Below are 13826 nucleotides of genomic sequence, written 5' to 3' on the forward strand. Positions count from 1 at the left end.
TGAGATATTCCTGTCTCAGCCTCCTGAGTTTCTGGGATTATAGGCGTGTGCCACCTAGGTCAATTTAGCTGCATTTCTAATGACTGAATCCTAGATACTGAATTTGCAGTGATCATGTGTTTCTTCTGTAAGGCTTCTGGTGATGCCATTGGATATTTTTGGTGTCTTCCAGCCCAGATACTTAAGTTGTTCATTTCATTAAGGATTATCTTTTGGAATCTTATTACTTGGTACCTGGTAGTGAATTTAGATCCTAGAGGCATATCTGGGTTTAATCAATTTACCCTATTCTCAGTCTTTTGCCTTTTTCGTGGCACTAGATTTCTATACTGGATATTCTGAGGGGGACAATAAAAATACAACTGAAAAGCAGGTGTGGTGGCACATGCCTGTAATCCCAGTGGCTCAGGAGATTGAGGCAGGAGGATTGCAAGTTCAAAGCCAGCCTCAGCAACAGCGAGGTACTAAACAACTCAGTGAGAACTCTGTCTCTAAATAAAAAGTGCAAAACAGGGCTGATGATGTGGCTCATCGGTTGAGTGCCCCTGAGTTCAATCCCCAGTGCCAAAAAACCCAAGAAACAAAAAACAACTGAAGTTAGCCATTCTAAATAGTAGTATTTAGAGAAGCTTAATTCTTTTGTTATATGGCAAATCCAAGTCTGAGTGGTTGTATAGTAATACGTTGTAGGAAATGGAAGGTACTGCATATTTTATGTCTCTTTCATTGATATCTTCATAACTGATTTTTTCAGTAACTGGACTTAGTTTCAGTTTTAAATTATAGAATTTTAAAGCCAAAACAGACTTCAGAAACTCTATTTTGAAATAATTTTTAAATTTATAGAAAAATTTATATACTTAGCTTTGTGCAGTAGCAGTATAGTAGTCAATGAGGTTTATCCAAGGTGCGATTATTGCTAATTGAAAAGTTTATATACTTTATATTCTGATTTTGTCAATTATTCCTAATGTCCTTTGTGGTACTTTAAATCCCTCTCTTTAGTCTCCTTTAACCTGGCACAGTTTCTCATGCTTTCTTTATCTATTATGACTTCAATCTTCCCTTACTCCCACCCCCAGTACTGGAGATTGAACCATCACTGAGCTATACTGCCAGATACTTTTTATTTTTTATTTTGAAACAGGGTCTCATTAATTTCCTGAGGCTCCTCCTGCAGCCTCCCAAGTAACTGAAATTACAGGCATGTACCACTATGCCTGGCTGACCTTCACCTTTTTGAAGAATTCTTTTTGGTTATTTTGTAGAATGTTTTTTAACTTGGGTTTGTCTGATACTTCCTTGTTACTAGGGTATGTTATGCATCCAGGGTATATATACTAAAAAAGTGATGTAACCTTATCAGATTATTGCATCCCAGAGGCAAATATTACCTACATCAAGGGTACTTTTACCACTGGGATATACCCCCAGCCATTTGGAGGGGGGGGATGGAGAGGGGTAGGGGTGAATTGGGGATTGAACTCAGGGGCGCTTGATCATCGAGCCACATCCCCAGCCCTTATTTTGTATTTTATTTAGAGACAAGGTCTCACTGAGTTTCTTAGTGCCTCATTAAATTGCTGAGGCTGGCTTTGAACTCGAAATCCTCCTGCCTCCGCCTCCTGAACCGCTGGGATTATAGGCATATACTGTTGTGCCTAGCCCCCAGCCATTTTTTGAGACAGGGTCTCACTAAGTTGCCAAGTCAGGCCTCAAACTTGTGATCCTCCTGCCTCAGCCTCCTGAGGTGCTACAATTATGGACATGTGCCATCATGTCCGACTATGGTTAATATTTTACCTCTTGCAGATAATAAGCTATGTGTGAGGGGACATCTTGAGACCATGTGATAATATCTTCTTTCTTAGCTCAGTTTTAAGGTTAGCATCAATTGATGATGCTTGCCTAAGACAAAAATCTTTAGTACAGTGGTTACAAAGTGTGATGTCACTACTTCCACATTTACAAGATGACATATAGTATACAGTAAAATTTCCCTTCTCTGTTTTTTCTTTTTTATTATCAGTATGGACTTATGGATTCCTATTTTACTCAGTGGATTATAGTCTCTAACTGTCCCTATTTGATCTGCAGTTATCCCAGTGTTAGCCAGTAGAAGCCTATAAGCTGGTTCCTGTGTCCTTTAGACATGTTCCCAACATGGTTTTTGAGCTTTTCCTTTCTGGTCCAAAACAAAAAAAAAGGGTTCCAAGCTCATTTTTGTACCCTCCCTGATTTAGCTTTGGAATCAGCCATTTCTTCAAGGATCCCAGGTTCATTTTAATGAGGAATAGATTTTGGAAGCCAAGACCTGAGCCTGGGTTATGCCCACTGTCATCAGGGTAATATTGCTTCTATGCTTTTAACAAACAGAGTTAGTGTGTGTATGTGTGTGTATGTGTGTGTGTACACTTTGGAAATACCTTAATTCTAAATGAACTTCATAAGATTGTTCTTTACCTTCTTTCAGTCCATTTTTTAAAAAATCTGCCTTCTTCCAGAGTAAAAATCTTATCTTCCAACAAACATTATCACATTTACTCATTGATTCAATTCTACAGTATACGTAAAATAATTTCAGAATTATCACACTCATCTCCTGTGAAAAACAAACTCAAGCTGTTTTTTATTTGATTATTACTCCAGGGTTTAAGGTACATACTCAAAATAATGTGTTTAAAGGTTAACTTAAAGCAGGGTGTGGTGGTGCACAGCTGTAATCCCAGCAGCTCAGGAGGCTGAGGCAGGAGGATTGCAAGTTCAAAGCTAGCCTCAGTAACAGCAAGGTGCTAAACAACTTCAGTGAGACCCTGTCTCTAAATAAAATACAGAATAGGGCTGGGGATGTGGCTCAGTGGTTAAGTGCCCTGGAATTCAATTCCTGGTACCCACCCCTCCCCCAAAAAAAGTTAAATTAGTCTTCTTTGACTCATTCAGTGTGGTTATTTCATATGAAGTACAAATACTTTCACTTGTTTCTGCTTGCATTCAATTTTAAACTCTACTCTCCATTTTGATTTACTTATTTTGAATATATACAAATATATTACATCTCCAAAAACAGTATAATAAACCTTATGTAAAGAAGTTTCTTCCTGTTTATTTTTTCCCTTTCTATTTTTCCCCCACCCCTTGTAGGTAACCATTTTTATTTTTCCTGATTTATCATTCTTACTTTTCTTTTTTCAAAAGGTAGCAGGTATAATATGTGTTTCATTCTTTTCTCTTTCCTACAAAAAAGAAACATTCTATGGACACCCTCCAAGAGACTTTTTAAAACATCTTGTCCAAATCTCTCCAATTTCCAGATGAAGAGATTAAGGTTCATTACTTTCAAATATGGAATGATTTTTCAGATTCCGACATTCTTGTTTCTGTTGTTAATTTGCTTCCTGTCATTGTTTTAAAAAATGTTCTGTGTGCCTTGTCAGTTTTCTTCCTTTTCTTTTAGTTGTCTAGACCAGTGGAATTTTCTTTTGATATTTTATAAATGGGTTATAAGTATACAAAAACATTTATAAGCTTGCATTCTTTGTAACAGGTGGTCAGTCTGACCAAGGCTATGGGTCTAAGGATGAACTTATAAAGGACGAAGCAGAAATTCATGTGCCTGAAGAACATATAGCACCAGAGTTGGTAACTAAAATGAACGTGCAAGTAGAAGGTTAAGTACTGATATTTATAAACTTTATTTAGGAAAAATACCTATATTAATTAGATGGTTTTTTAAAAATTTTTTTAGTTAATAGATGTATGCTTGGGCTGGGGATGTGGCTCAAGCGGTAGCGCGCTCGTCTGGCATGCGTGCGGCCCGGGTTCGATCCTCAGCACCACATACCAACAAAGATGTTGTGTCCGCCGAGAACTAAAAAATAAATATTAAAAACTCTCTCTCTCTCTCTCTCTCTCTCTCTCTCTCTCTCTCTCCTCTCTCACTCTCTCACTCTCTCTTTAAAAAAAAAAAAAAAAATAGATGTATGCAATACCTTTATTTTATTTATTCCTTTTTATGTGGTGCTAAGGATTGAACCCAGTGCCTCACACATGCTAGGCAGGTGCTCTACCACTGAGCCACAACCCTAGCCCTTTTTATTTTATTTAATAATTTTGGGTGATCATTTTCAGGAATGTAAGGTCTAACTAACAAGATATTATGTACTATTAAGTATAATACTTAATAAGTATCTATTACTTAATAATAAGATAATACTATATATTATTTTATTTAATAATTTTTGGTGATCATTTTCAGGAATGTAAGGTCTAGCTAACAAGATATTTTATACTATTAAGTATAATACTTAATAAGTATGTATTACTTAATAATAAGATAAGTAATATAATAATATGATATTATTATTATAGTCTCTGAGGTTTGAAATTTAACAGACCTTTTAGAGAGTCTGTATGTTACTGTTAATGTTTTAGGAAAGTGCAACTCACTAAGGTTTTCATTTGTCAAAGTTACTTGGCTACTTTGTGTCAAAATCAGAACTAAACTTGACTCATCAAACTTGTATTCTAGTGTTGTACTTATTTTAAAAGGCTTTTCCACCAGAAGTCCTTCAAGTAGCTATGTGAATGTTTTTCATTAATACAGCAAAAATAGTCCTCATGGTTGTATTGGTTTTTACAGGACTCATTGAGGTAGAAATGATTTGTTGTAAAATTTTGTGAGACCACAGAGGAACATTTTGGTTTATGGTAACAGGATGTTCCTTCTGTTCTCTTATACAAAATTATACTTTCTTTGATAATGTTTCTTGTTTTATTCTCCTGAGTTACCCAGAAGCAAGTCCCTCTCATATTTACCAAGTAATGAGAAACAGAATTAAAGACCAGAGGCTTCAATTGATTCACTCAGGAGCACTCAATATAGGATTATTGAATGCTAAAATAAGATATTTATTTCAGTCAGTGCTAGTGACATTTATAATCTAATGTTAGCTAGATACAGTAAACCAGTAATAAAACAGTTATATAGGGCTGGGGATGTGGCTCAAGCGGTAGCGTGCTTGTCTGGCATGCGTGCGGCCCAGGTTTGATCCTCAGCACCATATACCAACAAAGATGTTGTGTCCGCCGAGAACTAAAAAAAATAAATATTAAAAAAAAAATTCTCTCTCTCTCTCTCCTCTCTCACTCTCTCTTTAAAAAAGAAAAGAAAAACCAGTTATATATTTACCCCTATTTGATGAAAAAATATATACGTACACGTAAATCTCTCTGAGATTTCTGTTTAGTATGAGCAATATTAGAAATGATAACAGCCAAATACTTATTTTCAGAGGTGTGTGATGGGTCTGCTATTGTGGCAAAACATTCACAACCTAGTCCAGAGTCTCAGAGTCCTAATGAACCTCCTTCTTGGGGCAGCAGTATTGTGAAGGTTTCATCTGGTATATTTGATGTCAACAACAGAAAAAGTAGCACTGGTAAGTTACTTATATTGGTTATTAAATGTTTAGAATGTATTCTACAGATACATATGTCTTTGATGATTTTAAATTGTCAACTTAATTATAATGAACATACTAAAGAGCCAGAAATGAGCCCAAATCATATAAACGGTCTGAAGAAAATATTAAAATATTGTTATTTAAAGGTACAGTTGGACTGGGCATGATAGTGCATACTTGTAATCCCAATTTCCTGGGAGGCTGAGGCAGGAGGATTTCAAGTTTGAAGCTAGTCTTATTAGCAACTTAGTGAAACCCTGCCAACACAGTAAAATAGGAAGACAGGGAGAGGAAAGAAATAAAAGATGGATTGGGGCTGTAACTCATGGTAGAGTGCTTGCCTAACATGAATGAGGCCCTGAGTTTAGTCCCCAATATCTCCCCCCCCCCAAAAAAAAAAGAACAGTAGCCATACCTGTCCATATCTCCATCTAACCAATCTAGGGTTTGAAAATATCAGAAAATAATTGCATCTGTGTTGGACATTTACAGACTTTTTCTTGTTATTATTCACTAAATCATATAACTATTAACATGGTGTTAGGTATTTGAAGTAATTCAGAGATGATTTAAAGTATACTAGGAGGATGTGTTTAAGTTATGTGCAAGTACTATGTCATTTTATATAAGGGACATGAACACCCAGGTATTTTAGTATTGTGAGGGGTGGCCATTCATGGAACCAGTCTTCCATGGATACGAAGGGAGACATATTTAAGTTTTTAAAAGATCTATATTTAATATATATGTTATTTGGAATGCCTTTCTTGTTGTGCCTGGTCTCAGTTTGGTTGTTTTTTCTCATTGTAGACTGTATACAGTAGGGCCTCTTAAACTCACTAACAACAGAGGCAGAAATCCCAGGAGGTTTATATATGGCAGGGTAATTCTTATCACTTCTGAAGGGAAATGGAAAAAAGATTCATATCACTTGAGTTCTAAAAAAATGTATGATTTTGTGGTGGGGGCGGGCAGTGTTGGGGAACCCAGGGCCTCACTCATGCTAGCTTTACCACTAAAGGCAAGCGCTTTACCACTAAGCTACATTCCCAGCCCTGTTTTTTTTTGTTGTTGTTGTTTGTTTGTTTTGTTTTGTTTTGTTTAGACAAGTTCTCACTAAATTGTCCAAGCTAGCTTTGAATTTGTGATCCTCCAGACTTAGCCTCTGAGTAGCTGGGATTACAGGTGTGTGCCACTGCACCTGGCTTAAGTATATGGTTTAAAAGGACAATGAAATTGACTGCCCTTTACCCTTTCCTAATGATAGCTACAATTCACTTCTCTAAAGTTATACAATAGATAATTTACAATTAACTTTAGAGAAATTAATTTATTCAGTCTTTTAAATTAGTGAAGGAGTACTAAAAGGGTTTTCTTTTTGCATATACCTGGATGCCAAGTATAAATGATTATGGGTTTTTATTGTTGTTTGTTTGTTTGGTGGGCAGTAGTGTTTAAGAGAGAGTGCTAAAAGCTTTTTGGGAAAATAGTTATCTGCATATAAATGCACACACACAAACACATACACACACACAAAAAAAAAACCCAGCACTACAGATCACATTTTCCTAGCCTGTTGATAACAAGAGAGTATGAAAAAGGAGAATAGAGGTTTCCTTCAACAGGTTTTTGTCTTCTTTCAGGATATTGAACTGAAAGTAGTCTGGTTTCTGGTGTTTTTTTCTTCCTGCTATACCCATCTTATTTTTGTATTACATTGTGATCTAGGAAGATTTATTTCTTTAAAAAAGGAGAGCCAAGTGTAGTGGTGCTGCCTGAAATGCCAGTCATGAAGGAGACTGAGTCTGGAGGTTCAGTTTGAAAGTTCAGAGCCAGCCTAGGCAACCTAGTAAGATCCTATCTCAAAATAAAATTTAAAATAAAAGTGTTAGGGAAGTAACCCAGTGTAAAGCATCCCTGGGTTCAACCTTTCACCTCCACCCCACACCCTACATAAACACAAAAGAAAGGAAGGTAGGATATAGGTAGGTAACTGTAGTTCCAGTTACTCAAAAGGCTGAGATGAGATTATTATATAAATTCTAGGTCAGCCTGGGTAACTTAGCAAGACTGTTTCAAAATAAAATAGCTGGAGATATAGTTTGGTGATAGAATACTTGCCTAGTGTGCATTCAATCCCTGAGAGAGGGAGAGGGAGAGGGAGAGGGAGAGGGAGAGAGAGAGAGGGAGGGAGGGAGGGAGGGAGGGAGGGAGAGAGAGAGAGAGAGAGAGAGAGAGAGAGAGAGAGAGAGAGAAAGAGATTGTAATGGGGCTTTTGATAGTATAGACAGTCCAGTTCATTTAAAATTTGAAAATAAAATGTGCCGCTAAATTCCTAGAAATAAGATAGCCTGTAGTATTTGCAGAGATCTGTTTTTTATATATTGGAAGTAGTTTTCAAATTGGGTATTCATTTTGAAATTATAAAATAGGTTGGCTTAATTTCCCTAAAAGCTTCAAAAATATCTCTAAATGCTTATTATTAACTGATTAACTGATAGGATTATTACCAATTAGTACTAATCTGAAAGATTAAAAAGAACCCTGAAACCATTTTAGAAGATTAAAAAAGATTAAATCAAAGACATCTTTTTTTTTCCTCAAAGCTTCCAGATCATCATGATATTTACTTATTTATTTTGAAGTACAGGGTCACTTTACCACTGAGCTACATCCCCAACCCTTTTTATATTTTATTTTGAGATAGGGTCTCACTGAGTTACCTAGGCTGGCCTCAGACTTTTTATTTTCCTCCTTCTGCCTCCCAAGAAGCTAGGATTATAGATGTGTGCCATTGTTCCTGGCTTTGTTGTACTTTTTTTAAAAAAAAAATTAATTGAGAATCCTAAATACGAATGGGTGGTGTTCTAGTTAGTTGGAGCAGCTATAAGAGAATACTATATGATTGGGTACACTATAAACAACAGAAATTCCTTACAGCTCAGGAGGTTTTAATGTCCAAGGTAAGGGTATCAGCATAGTGGATTCTTTTGAGGACCCTCTTCCAGTTACACTGTCAACTTCTTATATCCTCACATGACACACAAACATACACACACGCACACATACATACATACTAGATTCAGTTTAAGGTTCAGTCTTTGGTAAATATTCTAATCCCAGGAAGAATGGTGATAGAGAAGAAAAAGGACAAAAGCATTCTCCAGAGAGGAATTGTAGTTTTAGTTCTGAAAGTTGAGTGGGAATGCTACATAAGAAGAGCAGTTTGGATTTGAATTAAAAAGCAGTTTGTACATTAAAATGTTATTTCTGAAGACAGGGTTGAGTAGGTTTTTTTGAGGGTATTTTTTTCTGTATGCCTTCTAAATTTTCTGAATCTTTTGTTAATCTTTTCTAACCTTTACTGGGAATATTACTTTCAATAATCAGAAAAGCAATAAACATTTATATATGTTATATTGGAAAATAACGATTTATTTTTAATACTCTCCCTTTTAGGTAGTACATCAAATGTTCTATTTTCTACACAAGATCTAGTTGAAGATGCAGTCTTTGGTGAAGTTTCTAATCTCAAGAAGAATGGTGATAGAGGAGAAAAAAGACAAAAGCATTTTCCAGAGAGGAGTTGTAGTTTTAGTTCTGAAAGTCGAGCAGGAATGCTACTTAAGAAAAGCAGTTTGGATTTGAATTCAAATGAAATGGCTATCATGATGGGAGCAGATGCCAAGATTCTTACAGCAGCATTGACATGTCCTAAGGCTTCTCCACTTCATATGGCAAGAACTCATAGTTTCGAGAATGTTAGCTGTCACCTAGCTGATACTAGGACCCGTGTCTCTGAAAGTAGTTGGGATTCTGAGCACAGATCATCTGCTGTCCTAGAGATGCTTGAGGAAAGCCAAGAGCTCATAGAGCCTGTGGTTGATGATAATATAGCTAAAACTAGTACAACAAAGATGACATATGATAGTCAACAACATGATAGTAACAGTAATCAGTCCAGAGACTTGAAAGCAGAATCCAAAGATCTGATGAATAAGAGAAGTAGTGTGTATGGTGTTGCTAAAGCTGTTGAAAGGGAGGATGTTGAAACTGGACTAGATCCTTTGTCTCTTTTAGCCACTGAATCTATAGAAGAAAAGCCTCCTGATTCTGAAGATAAAATGTTTTCTCCAGTTATTGCACGTAATCTGGCTGATGAAATTGAGAGCTACATGAACTTAAAAAGTCCCCTGGGTAGTAAATCTTCTAGTATGGAATTGCACCGAGAGGAAAGCAGAGAATCTGGCACTACTACTACATTTATGTACCCTTTAGAGAGAAGATCAAGCCTACCATTAGATAATAGCCCACCAGCCCAGGAAAATCCTAAAAGTGAGAAGAGTTCTCCTGCAGTGTCCAGGTCTAAAACTTTTACTGGACGTTTCAAGCAGCACATTCCCTATCGGACTTACAAAGATCATTCACCTTTATCTACATTGGTTCGTTCTTCACCACATGGCTCATTGGGTTCTGTAGTAAATTCTTTGTCAGGGCTAAAGCTGGATAATCTACTCTCAGGGCCCAAGATAGATGTCCTAAAATCTGGTATGAAACAAGCAGCAACAGTAGCCAGTAAGATGTGGGTGGCTGTAGCATCTGCCTACAACTACTCAGATGACGAGGTAAGAAAGTTTTACATGTGTACTCTGATATGAGGAGATTTGTAGTATCTTTGTGTATGTGTAGTACAATTTAAAGATTTCTAGTAATTTTGTTTTTTATATTTTAAAAGTTTGTACATATTCTATTTCTTTCTTAAAATAACTTGAGTATTTATGTAGGAAATTCATAATGTAAAAAAGAGTATCAGGATCACTTTCTAATTCCATTAGTCATTCTAACCTAAAACATTGTTTAGTTCTTTGAAAGCACTAATGATATTTGAAATTAATAACAATGTCATGTTATATTTGCATAGGACTTCTATTTTATTTTGCTTACTTATTTATTTCAGTATTGGGACTTGAACCCAGGGGCATTCTACTACTAAACTGTATCCCCAGCCCTTTTTATTTTATTTTGAGACAGGGTCTTGATAAGTTGCCCAGACTGGTCTTGAATTTGCCATCCTTCCTAACAGCTGATATTTCAGATGTGTGCCACTGCACCCAGCAGCACTTTATTTTTAAAACAACATTTGCCTGTGTGTGTGTGTATGTGTGTGTGTGTGTTGTATGAAGTCTCTTCCATTTAAACTATAGAGTTCATACTACATGACAAAATTATTAAGACTTTTAAAAATCATTGTAAGTAGAATTAATCATTAGTTTTTTGTTGTTGTTGTTTTATAAAAGTGGAAGTGGGGGCATTTGACTTATTTTATGGGAAAAAGGTAATCAAAGTTTTACCTTTGTTTTCACAACTTTATGTGGTATTGGAGTACTTCAGTAGAAATGACAGGGTGTTTTTTTTTTTTTTTTTTTTTTGAGGCAGGGGTGTACCTGGGATTGAACTCGGGTACTAAGCCACATCCCCAGCCCTATTTTGTATTTTATTTGAAGACAGGGTCTCACTGAGTTGCTTATGCTTAGTGCCTTGCTTTTGCTGAAGCTGGCTTTGAACTCATTATCCTCCTGTCTCAAATTGACAATTTGCTATTATTAAAATTGTCACAGTGTGTTCTAGGTACTGTTATAAGCTATACATTTATTTTTGTATATGAATATATATATATATATAAACATATATATTTGTTTAATTTTCAAAACAACCCTATGTAGTAGTAGTATTTTTATTTTATAGATGAGTTATAAGTTTAATGTCTGAAGATCATACAACTAGTAAGTGGCAGAACAAAGACTTGAAGTCATAGATATTGATTCTAGAGCCCATGTTCTTAATTTTGAAGCTATATTTTAGGAAAAGACATTGAATGGCAATATATTTAAAGAGTCGCTGGTTGGATGGTGCATGCTGCTATTCCAGTGACTCAGGAGTGGTTGAGTGGCCCTTGGGATCAATCCCTAGTACTAAAAAAAAATAATAATAATAATTAACATGGTTTTATACCAAAGACAATACAAATCTTGGCTTTTTAAAGAAAAATATCTAAATAAATAAATTGGAACTTATTATTGAGATGATTTCTATGTAACTAAAGTTTTAATCACTTATGGTAATTACGAACTAGATTATGTTATTTGTTTCTAAAATTATTGTTTGTTATGCTGAACAGATTCCCAGCTGAAATTCTTAGAGCAACCTTGTTTGGAAAGGTCTCATATTATCCACATTTTCAGATGATATAATAATTAAAAGTTAGAAAATTAACTTCTGTGAGGTCATAGACCCAGTAAGTGATAAAGAGCCAAGGTGATAAGCTTGCTGACTCTAAAGCCTCTTCGATAACTGTACTGGCATCTCTAATTCTATTGGAGATAGTGACCTCTTAACATTCCTTTATTTTATATTGAGAGACACTAGACCCCAAACTCACCTGTGGAGCAACATAGATTAAATATTGCAGATCACTTCTTGAATATTTTTAGCATATGGAAGGGAAGTCTTAAATAACAGAAGAATTCATGGTTTTGAAAAAAATAGGATCTGGGTACAGTAGTGCATGCCTGTAATCCTAGCCACTGGGAGGCTCTAAATACAAAGTTTTAAAAAGGGCTGGGGATGTGGTTCAGTGGTTAAGCACCCTTGGGTTCAATCCCTGGCGTGCGCGCGTACACACACAAATGCATGCACATACACATATATACACATACATACATTCATGTACATATATATGAATGATTTGTTTTAAGCTATGGAGTTTAATTCTGATAATAGTGGAGTGAGTATATTCCCATTGGAGAAAATATTGTTTATGCAAGTGGGATTTTATTCTTTTCAATTAAAGGAGGAAATTAATAGAGATTACAGCTTCCCAGCTGGCTTGGAAGACCATATTTTGGGGGAAAATGTATCTCCTACCACAAGTATCTCAGGGTTGGTCCCTAGTGAACTTACCCAAAGCAACACAAGCCTTGGCAGTAGCAGCAGCAGTGGAGATATTGGAAAACTGCATTATTCAACAGGTATGGGGAAGGATTTTCCTTTCTTCATTTAGTCTCTTTTGTTTGTTTATTTATCATTTATTTTTATATACTGGGGATTGAAGTCAGGACTTCATGTATGCTAGGCACATGTTCTTCCTATGAGCTCTTTTCCCAGCCCTGTCTGTTTCAATTTAAATGCTCATAACCTTCCCCTCCCAAAACCCCATTTGTTGAGATTATCTGATAGATTTTTTAGTAGTAGCCACACCTTATTGTTAGTTTTATTTTGTATTACCTACAAGTATTATAGTCACTTGTTTTAATTTTAGTTGTATGTATTTGTGCATTATATCATTAGTTTCTGAATTTTATAATGCATCAGAATCATCTAACAAATTTTAGCCTAAACCTTCTAAGATGGAATTTGTGGGGCAGGGCCTTGGGGTGTACTTTTTTATCTAGCTCTCTGGGTAATTCAGTGTTTGAACCAGATTTTAAAGATCTTGGGCTCTATCATTGAAATTTCTTAACTCTGTTACTTTAAAAAAAAAAATGTGACCTGCTTTTTCTCTTTTTATTGTGAAAAAATTCCAAATGTCCTAATAATTTGAAAGAATTTTGTAATTCTTCTAATTCTGTAATTCTTTTTTTAAAATTTTGTTTTAGTTGTAGATGGACACAATACCTTTATTTTGTTTATTTAATTTGTTTATTTGGTGCTGGGGATCGAACCAGTGCCTCACACATGCCAGGCAAGCGCTCTACCACTGAGCCATAACCCCAGCCCCTAATTCTATAATTCTTCTGAGGGCAATTATGTCCTCAGATTTAATTAACTTTTATTAAGTTTCTCTCTCTCCTTCCCTCTCTCTCTTTCTCTACACACACATACACTTTTTATATTAAGCAATTAGAAAATGAATTGCAGATTTCATGATATTTTCCCCCTAAACACATTTTTCCAAGACATAAGGACATTCTCCTACTTAATGTGTTCTGATGCTTATTCCTGTCTAGGTGAAGTTTCATTTCCAAGAGGCATAAAGGGGCAGGACTTTGAAAAATCAGACCATGGTTCATCCCAAAATACCAGCATGTCTAGCATCTATCAGAATTGTGCAATGGAGGTACAAGTACTATATTCTGCCCGTAATAAAATGCTGTTAACATATTTTTATTTAAGAATAGCATTTAACAGTTTTCTCTGAGATCCTATGGACAGACTAATAAGTCATTTTGATGAATTCATTTGATGTTTTATATATAAGTAAGGCAACATACTGGTAGTTTTAATTGTAACGTAATAGAACTATTCCAAATTTGCTTAGTAAAATAACTGAAATTCTGTTTATTCTAGAGAATGGCCTATTAAGGT

At 35.6% G+C, this 13826-nt stretch overlaps 1 protein-coding gene and 1 pseudogene across 3 annotated transcripts in view; both read left to right on the top strand.

Annotated features, from left to right (window-relative positions):
• Dennd4c (DENN domain containing 4C) overlaps positions 1-13826 on the top strand; it is a 104570-nt gene that overhangs the window by 69667 nt on the left and 21077 nt on the right. For all 3 annotated transcript variants that reach the window (XM_077797048.1, XM_077797049.1, XM_026397569.2), the window contains 5 exons: positions 3545-3667; positions 5292-5438; positions 8922-10087; positions 12313-12490; positions 13469-13578. In XM_077797048.1, coding sequence (XP_077653174.1) covers positions 3545-3667; positions 5292-5438; positions 8922-10087; positions 12313-12490; positions 13469-13578 — 1724 coding nt within the window. The remainder of the gene's footprint in view (positions 1-3544; positions 3668-5291; positions 5439-8921; positions 10088-12312; positions 12491-13468; positions 13579-13826) is intronic.
• On the top strand, positions 863-972 carry LOC113188999 (U4 spliceosomal RNA; annotated as a pseudogene).

This window comes from Urocitellus parryii, chromosome 4, assembly GCF_045843805.1.
Source record: "Urocitellus parryii isolate mUroPar1 chromosome 4, mUroPar1.hap1, whole genome shotgun sequence".
Taxonomy (NCBI): Eukaryota; Metazoa; Chordata; class Mammalia; order Rodentia; family Sciuridae; genus Urocitellus; species Urocitellus parryii.